Below are 21,849 nucleotides of genomic sequence, written 5' to 3' on the forward strand. Positions count from 1 at the left end.
TTTGTAGGAAGATCCTGAAGCATCTAATTTCTTTTTGAATTGGTCCACTGGGTCAGCCCAATAAGGTAACTGGGCCCGGTTCAGTATCACGTCTAATTTATGTGGTGTTCGGTCAGAGGAGCGTGATGGCAACAAATCATGCGATGCTAGCTCCGAACCTAACCTAGTTGTTCGATTTGAGGAGTGGAAAGGATTGATCCATCAACACATTATCCTTTACAAGCACATAATTAGTACAAAAGTGAGAAATGATATCATCTAAAGTTGGGACTTGAGTCGTGCCATTCCTGGACCGTCTATAGCATGACGTTTTGGCACGGTACAAAGCATGGTACGATTTGAAATATTTTGGGTCAGGTTGATACGATACGAACATGAGAGCCGTGCCGTGCTTAGGACCTTGGCACGGTGGGCATGTTGGCATGACATGATGGCTTGGGCTATGCCTGTGTCGGCACGACACGAAAAGGGTATGACACAATCTGCATGATTATTTTTCCGTGTTTATCCTCAAATCTCTTTGATACAAAGTGTGAGACACTAAGACCATATTTATTTGGTGTAAGAGATAAATATGTAAGCATGAAAGGCACACGTATAATATGGTAAGAGATAAATATGTAAGTATTGTCAAACGATATGGAGCAAGGCTGTGCCTGGACCGGTATGACACGACGATGGTACGGCATGCCAAGAACCGTGCTTGAACCTTCCTGGAGTTAACCCGTGCTGGCACGGCATGGCACAATGAGCCGATCGTGTCTAGTGAGTGAGTATGGCACGACGAGGCATGAGACACGACAGAACCGTGTCCTGCCAATATGGCATAGTCCAAGCCCTAGCTCTAGTGTCATCTCACCAAAATTTATAGGATGACATATGATAGACCACCTCATCTTAGATGTGTTGATTCCTCAAACGCCCTGAAAGAGGCATAATGATGTGAGCAACATTTTATACACAATAACGAACCAAGCGGCAATCACACTAAATAATAAGGCATTTAAAGGTACCCAAACCGCAGTACACCATTACTGAAGACTCACATCAGGTCGTCCAAGCTCGATCAGCATTTGAGCAGGCTGCTTTCAAAACCTCAAGTGGGAAGCAATGCCAATTTGCAGTCTTGCAGATACTGTTCTTTTTGTCAAAGAACATCCGTTCTTTCCAGCGTTGCTACCTGCGACCAGAAATTGTTGTTGCAAAGTTAGAACGGGAGTTGGTTGGAATAGGACCGGAGCATTACATTAATAAAGCAGAAATAGGACTTTCATATCGCAGCTGGTAGGCAAAGGAGGCCCAAAAAATGGCACGATCTTCTCAAACAGACGTGTTTATGTGACCTGATCAGAGGGAAATTACGATGAGGTTTTTGTTTGAGATGGCTAGGAAGAAGAATGGTCCGGATGAAATAACAGGTATAAATACTAGATTACGGCGAATTCTCTATTTTTCCCCGATTACTTAAGGCGAATTCTCATAGTGTGATGTATCAATTGATGGATGAAAAATCTATGAAAAACATTGTATTTCTGTTTTTTTTTAAATGAACAGCTTTGTATTTCTAGTTCAGTGGAAAAGTCATATTGTTCTACTATTTTGTCTACCTAGCATATCTGAAGAAAAGACAGGTTACATGATTCTTATTCTAACTTTATCCTGCATCGCTAATACAACTCCAAATTCAATATTGATTGATCACAGTGTGACCGATTAACATAATGATAAAAACAAGTCAACGTCACACGGAAGGCCCACAAGAAATAGATCGAATGCTTATCTCCGATTGAACAATTGTTCACGATTGACATCTTATAGCAACAGATGGTTAGAAAATGCAAGTTTGATGTCTTATCATGGGTTATACAACTCCTTGCTCATGTACTTGCACTTATCCAATTTATTTGCGGCGCTAGAACTGTGCTGATGGAACAATTTATTTGCATTAGTTTTTGCTTTTTATATGCCAGTAGATCTTCATCTATGGATTAAAGCAACAACAGCAATATGCATTAACAAGAGCATACGCTAAGATAAATAAAGGCCCCATAAACAAATGGCTTCCAACTGGACCACTTGAAATCCTAATAGCGCTAGCAGCAGAAATAATTAAAATATATCATAGGAGTAGCGATTTGATTGAAACATATGTTTGATTAAATGCCATATACTGTCACAATTTTCTTGTCCAAGTATAGCGTGCCTATCTTTTCGCGGAACCGTGGTAGACAAATCGATCACTACAAGTCAGACAAACTTGAAAATAATTGTGTGTGCTAAAGTGGTTAGGAAATGTTATATCTGCAATTATGACAGGAAACAAATGATCAGTTATAAAAGTCTAGTATGCGTCTAAATTGAATGATCGATTTGGACCAACATGTAACTTCACTTTTACCGAAATAGCAAGCGTTCTGCTATTATCGATTAGCGAAAAGAAGAACAAGCTCTTAACAAAGGTTATTTATTTGGGTTAATTAGATATATGCTATCGTAAAAAAATTTCGGAATCAAAATATGCCGCTTCCATTTTTTGTCTAGGAAAGATGTCACTCCAAAGTGTTTTCCCTTTTTATACATGCCATTATGTAAAATTCTGGACTCAAATACCCCCATCTTTCTTCTCCAACCTCTCATCTCCCAGCTCCTTTCCCCTCCTCATGGCCGTGTGTGGTCCCCATCTTTCTTCTTTTATTTCCAAGTCGAAAAGTGGCAACGACTTATTTTGATTCTGGACACTAACCTTATTTATTTTGTAGCAAGAGTCACGCATGATTCTCTTTAACCTTTCGGTGATATACCAACTCATGGACCCGTCTGTAGTCATATCATGTGTTCTGGACTTCTGATTATTGTCTGCCTACTAAGCACTAGCTAGCAAGTCACAGCCCAGCAAGCAGATCCCTTGCGCACTCGCCTATCATTACCAGAATTATTCTAAAAGTTATATGTATACACGAGAACACGAGATTCCTGTCAACATGATTATATCCAGAGGTCGGAATGTGCAAAACTGGTGCTGTATCATTACTTCATCTCAGTTTTCGCAGTTCTTCCCAACGAACTCTAAAGAACAATTCTTCCCAATGAATGTCGTGGAGGAAACTACAGACCTGTTTGATAGAGTTCCTCTCGATTTAAATTCTCTGAGGGAAGTGATTATTTGAAGAAGTGATCTGTAACTGAAAGTGATTTTATAGGATAAATTGTATGAAAAAAGTGATTTTGTGAGAGAAATGAATTAGAAAAACTAATTTTTTCAGCTCTTAACATATATTTCACTTCCACAAAATCCCTCTAAAAACTAAAAACTGTAAACTATCATTTAATAGAACTCATACTAATTTCGCTCTGAAATCTAATTTAAAAGCTCTGCAAAACCGATCATAAATACTATTCTTCCGATCCGGTATGTTCCAGTGTGCAGCTAGAGGTCGGAACATCCAAGATCATATCACAAGATATATCTTGATATAGTTTCTCTAAGCACCCTCGGGGGATTTAGGGTGGTAGCTACAACTAAAATATTTGCAAGAGTTTATTTGCAATTTAAAGTGACTTCTAGGGTGGTTTTTGCAATTTACCCATTTTCTTTTGCACAATCAGCAATGGCGAGAATATGTGATGAACGAGCATTTTCGTAACTTACATTTTGCACTCAACTTTCAATAAGAAAATAACATTTACATATTATAAAAAGATATTTTCATCCACAATTGTGTAGGATCATAAGAGAGTGTAACCTCACTAATCATTGGGCGATGAAAATTGCTATAATAGCAAACCAGCTTTTGTGCACTTTTTTTGAGTTTTGACACTATCTTGGTACATGGAGAGTGAGCGAGGGAAATCGGGGTGATTCAAGAAGATCTGCTCTATTCCCCCCTTTTTTTTCCATGTTTGCACGATATCTTCCCTTCCAACTCTTAACACTACCCCTGGGCACAGCTCAGGTGTCCTATCTACCGGCTTGTTCTTCATCGTCATCATTTTAATACCTCCACAAGGGAGACGAAAATTTTGTGCTATCCCACTTCACTCTCGCTGCAAAACATGTAGGTGAGGAGGCCAAACAACACAATGACAGCTAGAATGGCTCCATCTTTGTCAATTTGCAATCCATGTTAACAAGACCGGAGCAGTTGATCGCCGACAATGCAAGGGTTGGGTTGCTGGCACTTCCTGAAGAGTGTGTGATGATCAAGGAGTTCTCTATGCCTGTGCAGATTGAGTTGGCATCCGAGTATGGTTGTGCTCACCCTCATATGTCACGATGAGCATCGATGAATCATCTACACATCGTTCAACATGTTTCCTTGCTGGGCAGCCCCTCACACTGCTGCATTTGTAGTAACCCCTGCATTTCATTCAAGCAAGCAGTGAGTTAGTCTTTTGCCGATATCGAGATAGCAACATGGTTGACTGATGATAAAATAGAAATACATTAAATCATGTATCTAAGCTAGTGTTAGCTAAAAAGAACCAAAGATCTGTGTCATTCATCAGACAACTGCATTCATGTGGTTACCACTAATGTACAGGTGTAGTTGTGTAATCTACTATCAAGATATTAACGTTAGAGACGAGGTGAGCAACTGACATGGATGGGGAATTATGTAGATAATGAACCATCACTGCATAATTTTGGTTGCAGTAAAAGGGATCCACTTTTAGCATCATGATTGATCTATTTTCCAAACAGTGCACACCAAAGAAACAACATCATCCATAGAGTAATTATTTAATGTCACAGCAATTAAGGTATCAACACCTCTTGGATACTGAAGCACCTTGAGGATAGAAAACACAATGTAAATAGCATCCTAAAAAATATCCACTCAGATAAAGTGTGCTCTGATTATCATTGGCGCATTATTTATCAGAAAGCACTTGAGTATGTCATGCAGTCATGGAAATATGCACTTGTACCATATTATAACATTGCAAATGATGACATCTTTGCTGACAAAATTGCTGTGTTAATATTGTTGCCATTAATTATAGCATCATCACAGCTCATTTCTAGCATTATTTAACAAGAACACACATGCAAGGAAGATTAAACTAGTCATCGTCCAGTCCATACCTAGGATGAGGGGAACCCTTAATTGGCTTCTGCCCATATTTCCTCCATGAGTATTCATCTGGAGGTATATCAGCAATCTTATTACTGATGGCAGGAACTTTAATCGACCTTTTCACCCGCAACTTTCTACTGAAATACGAGAGAAGAAAAAAAAACATCTGATGATATTGTACCTTGCATTAAAACATAAAAATAACAAGCACTGGAATAGCGGACTTACCTCCTTTTTGAGCAATGGCACCTGCCTGTGACGGCACACTTGCCACTCCCATCCTCCCCATGTCCCGTGCAACGCCTCCTTGGGGGCTGCTGTGCATTCACCGGGTCACTCATTGCAGGCCCACCGATCAAATGGAACAATGATGACTTGCCATCCAGGCTGGCCACACTACCATCCATGCTCAACGATGACAAGAAGGATCTGGCCGACGACATTGTCCCTGTGCCGCTAGGGCTATCAAACTTCAAGTTAATGCCGCTGTTGCTTCTCTTGAGCATCTCAGCCTGCAACTTCTGCTGCTGCTGTTGATTGTGGAACTGGTACCGTGATGACACATTACCAAACTGAAAATGCGCGGACAAGGGTTGGACCATCTTAGGAGGTCCTCCATGCGGGTGCACACTCTGTGCATCCAAAGCTCCAGTTCTAGGATACACCTGCGCTGAACTAGGCGAAGGATGAGCGCTGTTCAACACCACCACCGGGGTGTTACTATCAAGGAAGCCTTTCTGACTGAGGAACCCCGGATTCTGTCTTCTGCTCACAAGCTTAGCTCTAGGATGGCTTGAGCTCCCGCCTGCGACTGATGGTCCTGCTCCTACTCCTCCGCCTCCGTTGCTGAGTAGGGAGACCACCTTCCTAAACTTGGCACACGCTTCATCTGTTCCCAGAGCTATGCTCCTGAGCTGTGCCGGGTCCTGCGGCTGGGAGAGCAAGGCGAGCACTCTGTGGCAGCTCTCCACGGCTGCCCTGTTCGCCTCCTCCACTTCCTCCATTATTCACGCACCGAAAACAGACAGAATCCTCTCTTGAGCTCTCCACACGTACCTCAGGTTATTCGCAACTGCCGAAGCAGCAGATCTGAATAGCATAAATGAAGGAGAAAAAATCGCTCAGATTTAAGAAAATATCACCAAGGTAGCTCTTCTATCGCAACACCACGCAACAGCCATCGGAGAAGTGCCACGCTTGGAGCCAAGAAAGCAGCTCGTGACCGGATCACGGGGGAGCCGTACCCGCAAGGAATCCCAGAAGCGGGCACCGAGACCGACGTTGACGGCCGCGGCAAGAAACAATCCGAGCGGGGATTTCTTGCGTGCAGCCGCGTCAAACAGCCACAAGAACCCCGCTACACGGGCGCCCAAAGATTCCCCCCGCCAAGAACTCGCCCAGGAAAGCACGACACCACACGAAATTCGTAGCGAAAAGGTGCCGCTCGAGCTCACAAACTCACCTCGGAAACGATCCGTAGACGCGGAGGAGCGAATCCAGGGCCGCGACCCGGCAGTCGGAGGGCGGCGGTCCGAGCCCTCGGGCTGCTAATGGAGGAAGGTGTGAAGGCGAAGGGGACGAAGAAGCCCAGGCGCAGGGGAGGAGAAAATAATTCCTTTCTTTTTCGCAGCCGAGGACGCCGGTTTATATAAAATAGCAGCCGGAGCCCTCTCACCTTTGAAAAAAGCGACGCCCTCGGACTAATTTATTGCAGGGCCGTATAGAAAATTTTGACCGTTGGGTTGATCAGGGCCGTCGATGTTGAAGAGTGGAGGAGATCAACGGCTGGATAAGGGTTACCTTTTTGGGGGGCTTTGTTTATTAAGGGTTGATGGCCTTTTAGGGTCAAAATGTCAAAGACACGAGTCAGTGTGAAGAGTAAACTTTACCTAACTCAATTGCGTTTTGTCTTCGGAAAAAGCGTTTTCTCATCCACTTGGCTGAGACATTTCACAAACCTTTTTCAAGCACTTCACTTTATTTAGATACATAAGGGTAATTACAGCAAAAAAAAAATTGGACAGGTAGATAAGGAAATTCACAGGATTGTGTCTCGTGTCCTTACCATCAAGTATACAACGAGCTAGAGAAGGTAGTTTGAACTTTAAGGTGATTAAATGGTTTCACGTGAAATTTGTAAAATTCCCGAGTTCCAAGCGGAGCCTTAATGTTGTTGTTCCAATAATCGGTTGCGATTTTGAATCTATTGGTGAAGTATAGATTTTCGTTGCAATTCCAAATAAATATAACACTGAAAAATATGGCAATATTCTTCGGGATAAAAATAATACAGAGTACTAAATGGATGTTCCGATTTGAATATAAAATTATTGGTACAACGATTAAGTTTGGAATGCTTGTCGGGAGAAAATTCTGAACCGGTGACGTGCGGGGCTTCTTTCATTCCTTGTGCTGCATCATCATAATACAACAGTAATGATTGGTTTATCTCTGAACGAGAAGATACACTATTTATGGGCATATTATGATTGGTTTAACGAGTAAGAGACACGTGAGTCGATCGTAGGTCCCGTGGGATCGATCACATGTGCCTGTTGCATTGCAAGCATTGGAGCTGCTGAAAGGTCAAACGTAAACGACAGCTTGACCTGGAGGCGGGAGCGAGTAGAATCTCGCTCCGACACTGGCTCTCCATTTTTTAAATAATATTAATTAAATGAAAAATTATAAAAATATTATGTATTTTTAAAAAATTAAATAGCAACACGTCGGCATACGAAATACTGCCGATAAGTACTTTTTATAATTTTTTTAAAATAGATATTATTTTTATAATTTTCTATTGAAATGTTATTATTGAAAAAAACACGCTGTGAACCTGATGTCAACTAGTGAAGATTGCAGTCTATCTTCTAGCATGTGAGCATGTGCCCACCTCATTACCTACCACACGGATTGCTGCTTTAAGATGTGTGAGAAAAGTACTGCCAGCTGTTGTTGTTTGCACCTTCAATAGGGAGGGTAATTTATTCCGTTTACTCATTTACTTGTGAGTAAATATCTAAATAAAGTAGAATATGAGTAGCATTTGATACCTATGGGTATGTTTGTAGACAAAAATACTACCTCATGGGTATACGGGTATGAGTATAGATAAGACATACTTATACCCATAATACCCGTATAAAACTATGACATGCAGGAATTTTGCTCTAAAACCTTAATATCTTCGTATACATATGTACAGATACGAGTATCTAACCCTACACCCCTTAGCTCAACCTCTAGCTCAACTCACCCTGCCGCCAGGGTGTCGTCACCCTGCCCTGCCCCACCTTGCCATCCCATGACGCCGCCCTGTCCCACCCCGCCATCCCTCGTCGTTGCCCCGGCGCGGCTCTCCCCACCGCCAGGACGTTGTCACCCTACCCTTGCGCTCCTCACCGCTAGGACGCCATCACCCCTGCTCGCCTCGCCACCAGGACTACGTTGTGCCGCCCTAGCTCGCCCACGACGTCCTGCTATCCCGCCGCCTCCCCGCCCTAGATCGCCTCGTGTAGTCGTCCCGCGCCGCCAGGACACCACCACCCCACTCGCCCCGCATCGCCCTGTCACCCCGCCGCCACCTCGCCCCACATCACCGTCCCGCGCCTCCAGGGCGCCACTGCCTCGCCGCTAGGACGTCGCCGCCTTGCCCTAGCTCGCCTCGCCTCACCCCGCCATTATGCGCAGCCTCCCCTCCCCCCCCCCGCGCCACCCCCCACGGGTATACCCGCGAGTGACAGGTACCCACAGGCGACGGGTTTGGTATTAGCCTTTCGCCTATGGGGGTTCGTGGGTATACCCGTAGGTGAGTAAAAAACCGGTGAGTACGAGTATGGGTAAACACTATCCGTACTTGATTGCTATCCCTACCTTTAACCCTTGGGCAACATCTTCGTCCTACTCCTGCTCCGAAGCCCATTGATCATGTTCAGAGTCTAAGATAGTGTAGTAGGTCGCGTTACAGCCAACACGTTTACTTTCATTTCACAAGTTATAAGGGTTGTTTGGTTTGCTGCCAAAATTTCCTCGCCAAGCTTTAACAAAGTTTGTCATTACCAAATTTGGTCATCAGTTTGACAATGCATTGTTTGACCAAACATTGGCAAACAAATGAACTAGCACAGACAAAGAGAAGATAATTTGGTCATCGCTACTAAATTTTAAGTACGACAAGCATTGGCAAAGGTTGGTTGCACACTAAACACACCAAATTTTAGTGTGTATGCCTCATTTTAAAATGATAGACAATTGAGAGAGAATATGGCAATAGTGATAGACACATGAACTAAAATAGACTAAAAGAGGAGTCCCTTAGAGGAGAGGGGAAACCGGCTTACATAGGGCGATAGCCTAGTTTTTTTCGATATCCTTTCCGGTGCTTGTCTTGTATTGAGGTATACCAAAGGTATGAGTCCAAGTAGGTAAGAGAAGGAGGCTTTCACCATTATTAAGAGTAAGGTTTTAATGTAGTAGGCCATTCATGTCTTTCTATGACCTCCAAGATGGAGCGAGATGAATAGGTAGCCAAGCAGAGCAAAATTGTGTTTCAATGTTAAAGTGGTATCAAACACAATATGTCACCTACACTCCCCCTATTGAAATTACTAAATCAACCGTTTCTCCCCTCTGATCCCTCCGTCACTCACAAGTCACAACACTATCTATGTCGCATAGAGTGTTTGCTCGGTTGGTAGAGGCCGCCTGGGCTTGTATTTGGGTGCCTACCTTATTCTTAAGTGAATGTCAGAGCTCTTAGCACTATTAAAAAACATCACCATGTCCCATGTCTTGGAGTTCAAGCATTCAGGGGCTATTTGGTTGCTACTCTCAACACCATGCCTAAGGAAAAGGGGTGCCTGCTCAGGCATGGTGTGGAAGATGTTGTTTGATTCCAAACTTATGCCTGAGAAGAAAACATGAAGCTGAAAATACGGTTTGCCAAAAGAAACATGTAACAAGATAATGCATTTTCACTCCTCACATACTCGTCAACAATGACTTCCTCGGATGAGATCATCGACAGCGAGGCTTGGACGAAGGGGTGTCAATGACCACCAAAATGGATTCATTAGGAGGTGTAGAAGATAGTTGTGAGTAACGGTGACGTTCTAAGAGGGGGGTGAATTAGGACACTTAGAAACCTAAACCAAATTGGCTCCAAAAACTTCACAAGATAAACCTATATCAATTTCTATCTAATGTACTCTAGATTTATCTAGTGTGTTTACTCTACCGCTCAAGAGGATTGCAACCTACTCTAGCAAGATAAATTGTAAATATGTAAATGCAAAAATATAAATAAGGTAGAGAGACAAACTCAGCATAAGGAATTTTATCCTGTGGTATCGATAGCATGAATGCCACCTTTAATCCATACTGGTGCTCCACAAAGGATATACTCCCGGTCGACACGACTCTTTTGGTCATGGCTCTTGAGCTACCAAGTCACCAAGGCAAGGTCTCAAGCACGATGAACCACTAAGACAATATCTCACCATTAGCCTCTCTTCCGATCACTTGCTATCGTGATCACTTCGGAACTTGAGCCACCAAGGCAAGTGTCGAGGGTAAATCTCTGACAATAATTCCGGGGTATGCTGGACAGTGGGTGCATGATTGGCGTTCTAGGTGTGCCTATGGAATATGTGTGTGTTTGCTGCTCAAGAACACCAGAGTTATACAGGTTCAGGCCCCTCGTGAGGTAATAGCTCTACATCATGTGTATTTTTCTTCATCCTCTTTTTTCACAGAAGATATCCCCCCTTTATATTCCAAGGGGAGAAGTCTTACAAGTGGGTCCAACCAGCAGACCCATACCTGTCCTAAGAAACAATATAAGCAATCATTACAAGCCTACATTCATTGTGCCTGCCCAGGGTCCCTGCAGCAGCCGTCCCGTCCATCGGTCGCACCCTCATTTGTAGCGCCCGAAGCGCTCGGCCTGCCCTGTCCTGTCGCAGGCTTCCCACGCGCACCTGTTGTGCCCCCTGTCATGTCTGCGCACCCGTCCCGTAACAATTAATGTCTGCTGGATGGGATAAGATAACTCTGCACCGACCCTACAGCCTCAGCTGGAGAGGACTGCCCGAGGAAGGAAAATGGTGTAAGTAGAGGCATTAAATGAGATTTGACTGGCCTAGACGAGTACCTGCCCATGACCAGTAAGGACTGGTCACGGGGAACCTTGCGGAGGGCCTGGTCGTGGTTGCGCTGGCGTCGACTGGTCGCACGGGGGTCATGGATCAAAGATCGAAAGTGGGTACTGCCCATAGCTGACCGTTGCTTGCCATCCTGGTGGGGGACCACTATATTCTTTACATCGACAGTCCCCCAAGCTCCCTCGCGGATGTGATGATCTGAGTTGTTTTTTGTCATGTTAAGGTCGGGCCTAGTCGTATCACTCGGGCCCTGGGTGGACAAGAGCTTTGCCTAGGGAGTGGTCGGTGACATGGCCCACCATCGTGTCTGGCTTGGGAAACCGCATCTCGAGGGGAGGTTAACCATCAGAGAGAGAGAGAGAGAGATCAAGGGGGGAGAAAACTTTGACGGCCATCAGTTTCCTATGCGGCGGGACCGAGCCGATCTTATAAATCAGAAGGCAGAAACCCCGGAAACCCCTTCGCACTCCAAGCTTTTGCGCCAAAGCCCATCGCCTCTAACCACACCCCGTCTTTCCTACGAAAACCACCGTTGAGCTCCCATGGCACCGCTCACCGGAAAGGAGCCTGACCTCCCCAAGTCAAAGTGCACCGCCGCGAAGCTGAAGCAGATGTACGAGAATCACCTGCTTCCGCGCCGCCTGTCTTCGGGATATCACCCTAGGGGGATGTCCCTGCTCCCCGCTAGGGGGAGATCATGATCTTCGCGTTGTTCTTCCTGGCGAGTCTTGTCCCCTCCTTCTCTGAGTTCTTCCTCACCGTGATCTCCTTCTACGACATCTGCCACCTCCACCTCAACCCCAACTCCAACATCATGTTGAGAATCTTTGCTCACATGTGTGAACACTTCATAGGGATCGAGCCATGTCTTGATCTCTTCCGGTTTTTCTACACGGTCCGGGCGCAGCCCGGGCCGGCCACCGGAAGCTGCGACTTTCGTCTCCGTGACAGTGTTGCGAGCTCTTATCTGGAGACGAACCTCAAATATTTGTGGTCGGGCTGGAGGGATGAATGGTTCTACCTCATGACCGACGACTCCCTAGACAAGCTCCACGTGGCAGAGGCACCAGCACGTCTTGCGGAGAGTTGGGGGAGCTCCCTCAAGCCGATCGCTGAACTACTGCTCCTTGCTAGCCGGGTCAAGATGCTTGTGGAAGCCAGCCTGTCGGGGTCGGAAGTTGTCTGCGACTTCATGAAGCGCCGACTGTGTCCCCTACAGTGGAGAGCCCATCCGGCATATCTGTATACCGGGAGTGATGATGATACCCGGGAGAGTTCCGCAGGTAATATCACAGCCGTCCTTATATCATTGTCTGTTGGTTGAGTGGTGTCTTATTTTCTTTGATCAGATCTTCCCGACGTGGTCATTAACCAGCGGGTCAGGTCGCTAATGCTGGTGGCCACTAGAAAGGGTGGCCCTCTGTGTGTCCCCCTGTGTGATCTCCCCTGCCAGAGAGGGCTCGAATGAGACTAGTATGTTTAGCATTTTTTCAAAATTTCCTACTCGAGCCTTTTCCTAGGTCATGGTCTCATGGCTCGAATTATTTCCAGCATCTCCCCGAGGTAGATGTCCTGTGGCCGATAGTCGACAAGGTCGAGGAGGCCTTCCGGGAGATTGAATGTGAGGGTCGCCAGCCCTCGCCGTCGCCTACTGCTGCCCCAGACGCTCACCGACCTGGTCGCGACCCCAACCCGTTAGGTCGGGGAAGCGACCCATCTACTCGAGGTCAGGTGGTGACTGTGGGTAGCAGCTCTACGGGCGGTGCTGGTTAGCGGGAGGCTGACCCGCAGTGACCCGACCCAACCCTCTAAGACCCGACGCCTCGCGACCAGAACAGAACAGGCCAGGCCTACCCCAACCTGGCTAGGTCCGACTACAGACCTCGCGACCAGACCGTCGTGGACGAAGCATCTGCGTAGAAGAGGCTGGCGGAGGACTCGTCCACCGCGGAGGGGGTCCAAACGTGCTCGTGGAACCCCGAGTACTAGTGGACCCCTAGCGAGGTTGTCTTCCCCGGTCGGTTGGTCCTGCGGTTTTGTGAGGATGAGAGTTGTGCTTAGCTCCCCGCTGTCGCGATAAGTTTCTTTTGGGTAAGTATAGATGCTTTGGATTTCCGTTCCTTCCTGATTCAGTAACTTTGTTGTTTGCCACAGGCCCGTGGTAACCCCCACGGCTCCCATCACGACCCCTTCGACGACGCCCCCACAGGACATCCTAGCGCCTCCGCTAGCCCTGACTTTGCCTTCTGGAGCGTCGGTGACGGTTCTGGTCTCCTTGGCACCGGTCGAGGAGTCTGTGGCGGCCCCCGAAATGCTTGCTCTGGTCAGTCGCCTCCCCACTTCTGTTTGCAGGTTGGTTGAAGAGAAGAAAGCGATGGCCAGTAGGTGTGCTGAACTGGAAAAGCAGTTGGCCCAAGAAAGGGAGGCCGCGTTCCTGCTGCAGCAAAGGTGTGGAGAGCTCCAGCGGGAGAAGGCCACACTTTCTGCTGAACACTCCACGCTTTCTGCTGAGCACTCCAAGCTCAAGGAGGACGAACGCACCATTCTCCGCATTCTCCAGGACGCCTTCAAGGCGCTGGCGGATCCCCTAGGGAGCCTCGGGCTGGGAGCCACCGAGCCGAAGGACAACTACATAGCCCGGGCCTGGGCCTACGCCATCAGGGTTCTGGCAGAAAAATTTTCTAAGCTCCTAGCCACCCTGGCGATGAGGGGTTCCGAGGACGTGGTGTAAGCGCTGAGGTCAACTATGGAGTACATTTTTCGGTGCTACCGCAGTCGCAACCCCCATTTTATCCTGGACCTTATCCAGGAGGGGGTTGTGGTCACCGGGCCTGAAGCTGAGGAGTGGCTATAGCGGGGGTGTCAAGGAGCGGTGGACCACGTGACTTCTATCTTCCGGGTGAAGGCCACCGAGGAGTAAAAACTTGATTGTAACTTTTGTCTTGTAATATATTCTAATGAAGCCTCCTGTTTTTGTTCCCTGATGAGTTTGTGTTGTTGTGGTCGTAGAGTTCCTGGAGTGTCCGAACCATCTGTCTGTACTGAGCCCCCACCTACGCCAACCAGCCCTCGGGCTCTTGCTGAGCCCCTGATCCATCCTCCCAATGATCCCGCTGACTAGAGTATTCTGGAGGCGGTGGCCGAACGTGAGCTGGGGCTTGTGGTTGAGCGAGCGAGTACGCCGAGCGACCGTTAAGGTGTGTTATTCTGACCACTTGAGCCACGTGCTGGTCCCAAGTTACCCATGCAAGGCTCGACCAACTGACTCCTGTGTGGCTTATGACCTGTTTCTTGACCAGCTTGCCGGGAGGAGCTACTCGGGGTGCGGAGGGAACTAGAGCGGGTGACCCGGGAATGCGTCCTGCAAAGAGAGAACTTCTGCGACCGCCTTCGCCGTTATCGGGAGGATCTGTCGGTAGCGCAGAAAGACCTAGAGCTGCTGAGCAAGAAGAGCGACGAGCGGCGAGTGATATTTTACGACCATCTTAGCCGGGCCTTTACCCCCTTCGACTCCTTGCTCTGATCCGCTGGTGTTCAGGTACGCTCGACACCTGGAAACACCATGACCAGTCATATTGAGTGGTTTCTGGTGGCCTCCGAGGAGGCAGGTGGCCTCGAGCAAAGGATTCACGAGGCTATCGGTGACCACCTTTTTTAGGTCGGGGTCTCCGGCGCTTGCCTTTCCCTCGCCTGCATCCGCGCCTGCTTCCCCGACTTGGACCTCTTGCCGGTAGTCGGTGCTCGTTTTGAAGGCACTCGGATGATCTCGGAGGAGCTCGACGCCTGTACCGATTCATTTTTGTATGTTGTTCACTCTTGCCTTTGGACTGTCCGGTTCGACCCACTTAGGGGTATTTTTGGATCCTAGGAGTACTGTCTAGAGATCATCTACAAACATAGCAATAGAAGGGTTCGAATTTTCCACATACACTAGCTCACGAACAAAGCAATATCACATTGTATATGAGACATGACAGATATCATATATTCAGGCATCAATTCACAAAATAAGAAATGAGATTCATAAGTTTCATCACATATTGCAAATTCCCTCACAAGCAAATAACAAAACAGATAGCATACGATAGATTTTGCACTGACAGCTTGAGAAGTTCACAAGATATAGCAAATTCCGTTTAGCACTACATATAGGAAATAAGGTCATAAATCAACATCAGTTCATAGGATAGACTGATCCATGACACATTAGCGAGTTGGCAACTTCAAATCTTTAGTGACTAGTATATCTTCTTCTACTGGCACCACCTCTTCAACCAACCAAGCCTTCCTTCGTTGGTAGTAAAGATAAAGAAAATATCATGATTCAAAAGTTTGACAAATAGTTGGCTGGCCATGAAATGCTCCACACTTCCTTCGTTGTCCCACTTTCCAGTAAATGTAGTAGCAAACATGACCAAAACAATGAATCAATTTTATACTCTCTAGCAGTAAACATGACCAAAACAACATCATCATCTAATGATTTCTTTGCATCAAGATGGCAACAAAACCAAGAACACTCATCTTCTTAACTCTAAACTCCAAAGCATATTGACCACATGCATACAGTACTTTAAGTCAAGATCACTACATCAGTTACAACATTTCACTTGAGACAAAGGTCATCAGTTCAAACATCAAGTCAAGAACACATGCCTACAGCATGACATCATCAGTTCACAAAATCAAAAGGGCAAGAAAGAAATTGCTCACCGACGATAGGTCCCCAAACCCTTCATCCTCATCCTCTGGACCACCATGTGCATCGGCCAGCCATGGAGAGGCACCACTCCCACTTGCGCTGGGGCTGAAAAGAGGAGTTTCACCACTCCCACCTGCAAGGGCACCCGCCGGAGGCATGCCACCACTTCCACCTACGGTGGCGGACCCAAGGTGTTCCACGACCCCTGGCTACGATGGTGGAACCCCGAGGAGTTGCATGTCCTCCTCTGGTAGCTACTCTAGCTGTCCTAGGAGGGCGGAAGGGCCTTGCCGCCGTGGTAGCATGATCGACGCTCGATCCAGTGCGTGTCCCCGTGGCGCCACGTCCAGCACTTGTGGATCGACTAGGCCCATTGCACCGATGCCCACCTGCGACCTCAGCCTCACCGATGTTGGGCAACGACGGAGAAAGGAGGAGGTCATTGTATGACATCAGGTTATGGAAATTGGTGGCCTGGGAATTGAGGTTGATACCCTCCATTCTGCTGGAACCGCATCAAGGAGGAATGGCACGACCACCAAGGGAGGTGTCAGGCTCCGAGAAGAAGTCCCTAGCGACGCGATTGGGCGGCAGCGTGATGGGATCCATGAACTCAGAGTCATTGCCTTGCTCCCCAAACAGGCCCATCGGCGGATGACAAGACTTGGGCGGCATCGACGAGCTGGGATGGGCCAACGGCGGCGAGATTGGACAGCAGTGGTGGGAGTGCGCCAAGATGCGGGTTTTGGGGCGGTGGCAGCAGCACCCTAGAGGGGGAGCACATGACCGAGACAGAAGGTCGAGATGTGTGACTATGTGAGGGAGAAAATGTTTGACAGAAAGGATAAAGTGTGGGGGCAAAATTGTCTTTTTTCCATCCATTATCGGCTAATAGGTAGGTGGAGCCAGATTATGGGATTATAGGTATCCGGATTGTTGGATTTTTTTTATCTGAACCATAATCTGTTTGATGAGCTACAGAAGTTTTTGCTGGTTTTTATAATCTCCTGATCCAAACATGCCCTAAGGTGGCTTGGTGAACTACACAAATATATGTTAACCATCCCTGCAGTTAGAGTGAGACAAACATACCCCTCATCGCCTCTTCCCTCCTGTTCACTCTCACCTCGCCTGCGTTGCCACTCGCCCCAAGCCGTGCGCGCCCCCTGCTTGCCTTTGCAGCCGCTCGTGTCCCTGCTCGACTCCGCCGCCCGCTTGCCCCAAACCGTGCCCACCGAGAAGCCGGAGGCAAGGGTGGTGGAGAATGCGAGGTGTTCCAGCTCGGGCTTGTTGGCTTACCAAGCGTAGAAGTCCGGGAGGGTGCAAGCAAGCTCCGATTCCGGCCGGCATGCTTCACGCCTGTACCCGCGGTCGCGCAGCATCTTTAGCGAGGTGTGCCATGTTAGGAACTGGCAATGGCTCTCCACGCTTCCCGTCTGAACCAGGCTGGGCACAGAGGGGCAAAAACGCCTTTTCACATAAGCTCCTAAGCCCAAATTGTTGTCATACTCCAGCGCGTCACCAAGATTATTTCCCGTTTTTCATTTACTTTCATTTCAGCAAGTTGTTAGGCGGCCGTGCGAATTTTGTAAAGCTCGGCGCATGCAAGTTCATGCGGGAGTGCGTCCGGGTCCTGCGCGGCAAGTTTGTGGTCATGGGAATGCCCGATCTACTGGCGTTCGTGCCGCGCATGTAGGGCAGATTAGCTACCATGTTTAGCACTAAGTTTTTCCCTTTAAATAGCTAAGCAATATACAAAAAACGCTGCTAAGTTTTAGCAGCACCAATTCCTGTCTTCGTTCCAACCCGTGTGCGTGTGTTTGTGCTCGCCGGCGGCGTCTAAACGCCGGTTAACTCTGACATTTGGTATCAGAGCCTGAGTTGTGATCCGAGGCGGTCATGTCGGCAGCCGGGCGGTTGCAAAGGTCGAGGACTCACCCCACCTGACGGGCATCGTCGCCGTTCGCCCTCGCCCCCGCCGTGCAGACCACGACGCCGCTACAGCGTGCGTGAGGTGATCGTCGAACGAGTCATCGAGAGGAGCTCGGGGTCCGTCGCCTACCCTGTCCTCACGCGGACCAACTACGTCGAGTGGTCACTTGTCATGCGTGTCAACCTGCAGGCGCAGGGCCTCTGGAGCGCCATCGACCCCGGCACCGACGACTACCGCGACGACCGCAACTCACTCGCTGCCCTGCTCTGTGTAGTGCCCCCTGAGATGCAGGCGGGGCTGGCCGTGAAGGAGACAGCCACTGAGGCGTGGGAGGTAATCAAGTCCGTCCGGGTCGGCGTCGAGCGCGTGAAGGAAGCAAACGCGGACAAGCTGCGCCAAGATTTCACCGAGATCACTTTCAAGCCCGGTGAGACGGTTGAAGACTTCGCACTACGCATCACCACCTTGGCCAACCAGCTACGGGTGCTTGGAGACAACATCTCCGACAAGGAGGTGGTGAAGAAGATGCTCCATTCCGTCCCCGAGCACCTGGAACAAGTGGCGATCTCCATAGAGACGCTGCTCGATCTCAACACCATCTCCATCGAGGAGGCGATCGGACGTCTGCGTGCCGTCGAGCAACGCAAGAAGCCGGCGTTCGCCCCGGTGAAGGTCAGCAGCGGCCGTCTTCTTCTCACCGAGGAAGAGTGGCTCGCGCGTCTCAAGATCCGCGACGGCAACAAAAGCGGGTCTAGATCCAGCCCCGGCGGGCGACGAGGCAACGGCAAGGGACGCGGTCGCGGACGCAGAGGCAGTTCACGCGACGGCAAGTCCCCGTCGAGCGGGGAAGCGAACCGCAACGCCCAGTGAGGCTACTGCGGCAAAAAGGGCCATTGGGCCAAGGAGTGCCATAAGAAAAAGAGGGACGAGCAGGCCCATCTGGCCCAAGGTGAAGAGGAGGATTAGGCCTTGCTAATGGCCCATAGCGGCGTCCTCAACCCGTCTCCACCGACAGCTGCGATGACTCCAGCCGCACCATCCTCTGCTCCAACTCCTCCATCGCGCCCTGCCGTGGAGATCGTCGAGGAGAAGGTCTTCGCTCAGTTCGGGCTGCGAAAGGACCGAGACCATCGCCGTTGGGTCCTGGATACCGGGGCCATGAATCACATGACCGGGTCCAGGAGCGCCTTCGCCGAGCTCAACGCCGGGATTTGCAGGTCTGTTCGGTTCGCTGACGGTTCCGTGGTGACAATTGAAGGGCACAACACCATCGTCTTCAAGTGCAAGAATGGCGAGCATCGGGCGCTGACCGGGGTGTACTTCATTCCTCGGCTCAAGGCGAACATCATCAGCATCGAGCAATTGGACGAGTTCGGCTGCCGCGTGGAGATCGACACCGGCGTCCTGCGCATCTTCGACCAGAGTCGTCAACTCCTTGCCAAGGTGCGGCGCTCATCAACGCGGCTCTACCACCTCGAGCTGAACATTGATCAGCCAATGTGCTTGTCTGCGCGGAGCTCAAAGGTGGCCTGGCAGTGGCATGCCAGGTTCGATCACCTCAGCTTCACGTCCCTGCGCAAGATGGCGAACCAGGGGATGGTTCGTGGCCTGCTGCCCCTTGATCAGGTGGATCAATTGTGCGATAGTTGCCTCGCAGGCAAGCATCGGCGCACCCCGTTCCCCGAACAAGCACGACAGCGAGCAGCAGGCGTCCTCGACCTCGTCCACGGCGACCTTTGTGGTCCAATTGCTCCCACAACACCAAGCGGAAATAGGTACTTCTTGTCGTTGGTTGATGACTTGAGTCGATACATGTGGATTCGCCTGCTGTCTAGCAAGGATGAAGCGCCGGCGGCCATCAAGAATTTCCAGGCCGCAGTCGAGGTGGAGTCTGGCAAGAAGCTAAAGATCCTCCGCACTGACCGTGGGGGGGGGGAGTTCACCTCTGTGCAGTTCGGCGAATACTGCGCAGAGCGTGGCCTCCAGCGGCAGCTCACCGCCCCTTATTCCCCGCAACAGAACGGGGTGGTTGAGCGCCGCAACCAGAGCGTGGTCACCATGGCGAGGTGCATGCTCAAGGCAAAAGGCCTCCCCGACTACTTCTGGGGTGAGGCCGTCTCCACCATCGTCTACATTCTCAACTGCGCTCCGACACGGGCGCTCGACGGCAAGACACTGTACAAGGTGTGGCACGGGGACAAGCCAGCCGTGCACTACTTCCGCACGTTCGGCTGCATCGCGCATGTCAAGAACAAGCGGCCGAACCTTAAGAAGCTTGACAACCGCAGAACTTCGACGATCTTCATCGGTTAAGAGAGCGGGTCCAAGGCGTACAGATGCTACAATCCCACCACCAGGCGCGTCGTCGTCTCGCGCGACGTCGTCTTCAATGAAGCCGGGAAATGGCGCTGGGAGAACGACGACAGTGGCGGCGAGCACACCGTCGAGCCGTTCGTCGTTGAGTACACGACCGAGACGGCGGTACCTGTCCCAGCACCAGCATCAGCCACGGCTCCAGTACCGAGACCAGCATTGGCACCAGCGTCCCCCACTCCGGCTCCGGCATCGCCGCGCACACCACCTGCTCTACGCAGCCTGAGCCTGCACAGATGGAGTTCGTATCGCCTCCGGCAGAGCATGACCTGGACCTCGACACCGACCACGATGACGTACCACTATGGTTCCACACGGTCGATGCCTTCATTAGTCCAGCCTCGCCACCTGGTTTCGCCCACCGGGTGCTTGACCAGGAGCTCCACTTCACCACGGCAGATGAGCCCTCCACGTTCGCGGAGGCTGAGCAGGACGCGTGCTGGCGCAAGGCGATGCGCGATAAGTTGAAGGCCATTGAGGACAACAAGACCTGGGAGCTTGTGACGCTCCCAGCCAGCCACAAAGCCATTGGGCTAAAGTGGGTCTTCAAGGTGAAGCGTGACGAGAATGGCGACGTGGTGCGGCACAAGGCCCGGCTGGTGGTAAAGGGCTACGTACAGCGCGCCGGCATCGACTTCGACGAGGTGTTTGCGCCGATGGCGCGCATGGAGTCCATGCGCATGATGCTGGCTCTGGAGGCACACGAGAAGTGGGAGGTCCATCACATGGACGTCAAGAGCACCTTTCTCAACGGCGAGCTCAAAGAGGAGGTGTACGTCGCTCAGCCTCCGGGGTTCGTCGACGACAACAACAAGCACAAGGTGCTCCATCTGCGGAAGGCTCTGTATGGGCTTCGTCAAGCACCCAGAGCTTGGAACTCCAAGCTTGATGCCTCTATGGTGTCGCTCGGGTTCCTGAAGAGCTCCTCCGAGCATGCCGTGTACACGCGTAGCAGAGGAGGATCACGGCTGATTGTCGGTGTCTATGTCGATGATTTGATCATCACGGGGACCAGCCGAGAGGAGATTACGGCGTTCAAGCTCGAGATGAAGGAGATGTACCAGATGAGTGACCTTGGGCTGCTGTCTTACTACCTGGGCATCGAGGTAAATCAAAGTTCCAGCGGCATCACTTTGTGCCAGTCGGCATATGCAGGCAAGCTACTGGAGCGCAGCGGCATGAGCTCCTGCAACTCGAGTCTGTCCCCCATGGAGCAACGACTGAAGTTGAGCAAGATCAGCACGAGCTCGCCGGTGAACGCCACGGAGTATCGGCGTATCATTGGTGGACTTCGGTACCTATTGCACACCAAGCCAGACCTGACGTTCGCGGTGGGTTTTCTCAGCCGGTTCATGGAGCAGCCGCATGAGGAGCACCTGGTCGCGGTGAAGCGTGTGCTACAATACGTGGCTGGAACGCGCGACCACGGCATCCACTACGCCAGGCATTAGGAAGGAAGACCAAGACTGATCGGCTACAGTGACGCCGACTTTGCAGGAGATCTCGACGCTCGGAAGAGCACCAACGGCGTCGTCTTCTTCCTTATTTGCCCCTATCACTTGGCAATCAGCGAAGCAGAAGGTGGTAGCTCTGTCCTCG

At 49.7% G+C, this 21,849-nt stretch overlaps 1 protein-coding gene across 3 annotated transcripts; it reads right to left on the reverse strand.

The window, feature by feature from the left end:
• Positions 1 to 3,663: 3,663 nt before the first annotated feature.
• On the reverse strand, positions 3,664 to 6,699 carry LOC133912902 (protein WRKY1-like). Of its 3 annotated transcripts, none has more exons than XM_062355874.1 (4): positions 6,541 to 6,699; positions 5,307 to 6,167; positions 5,087 to 5,212; positions 3,664 to 4,357 (listed from the first exon to the last, which is right to left on the reverse strand). In XM_062355874.1, the coding sequence occupies exons 2-4, from the start codon at positions 6,080 to 6,082 to the stop codon at positions 4,213 to 4,215; spliced, it is 1,047 nt and encodes a 348-aa protein (XP_062211858.1). In that variant the 5' UTR covers positions 6,083 to 6,167; positions 6,541 to 6,699; the 3' UTR covers positions 3,664 to 4,212. The 3 variants fall into 3 exon arrangements, with proteins under 3 accessions (XP_062211858.1, XP_062211856.1, XP_062211857.1); XM_062355872.1 differs by having other exon boundaries at positions 5,087 to 5,215; XM_062355873.1 differs by lacking the exon at positions 6,541 to 6,699 and adding an exon at positions 6,323 to 6,514 and having other exon boundaries at positions 5,087 to 5,215.
• Between the last annotated feature and the right edge of the window lie 15,150 nt (positions 6,700 to 21,849).

This window comes from Phragmites australis, chromosome 3 (assembly GCF_958298935.1).
Source record: "Phragmites australis chromosome 3, lpPhrAust1.1, whole genome shotgun sequence".
Taxonomy (NCBI): Eukaryota; Viridiplantae; Streptophyta; class Magnoliopsida; order Poales; family Poaceae; genus Phragmites; species Phragmites australis.

Excerpts from the sequence above, each read along its gene's own strand:
- LOC133912902 (XM_062355872.1), bottom strand. The coding sequence starts at position 6,082 with ATGGAGGAAGTGGAGGAGGCGAACAGGGCAGCCGTGGAGAGCTGCCAC. Across the intron at positions 5,216-5,306 it reads TGCCATTGCTCAAAAAGGAG|TAGAAAGTTGCGGGTGAAAA; the intron begins GTAAGTCCGCTA and ends CTCGTATTTCAG. Across the intron at positions 4,358-5,086 it reads AAGGGTTCCCCTCATCCTAG|GGGTTACTACAAATGCAGCA; the intron begins GTATGGACTGGA and ends AATGAAATGCAG.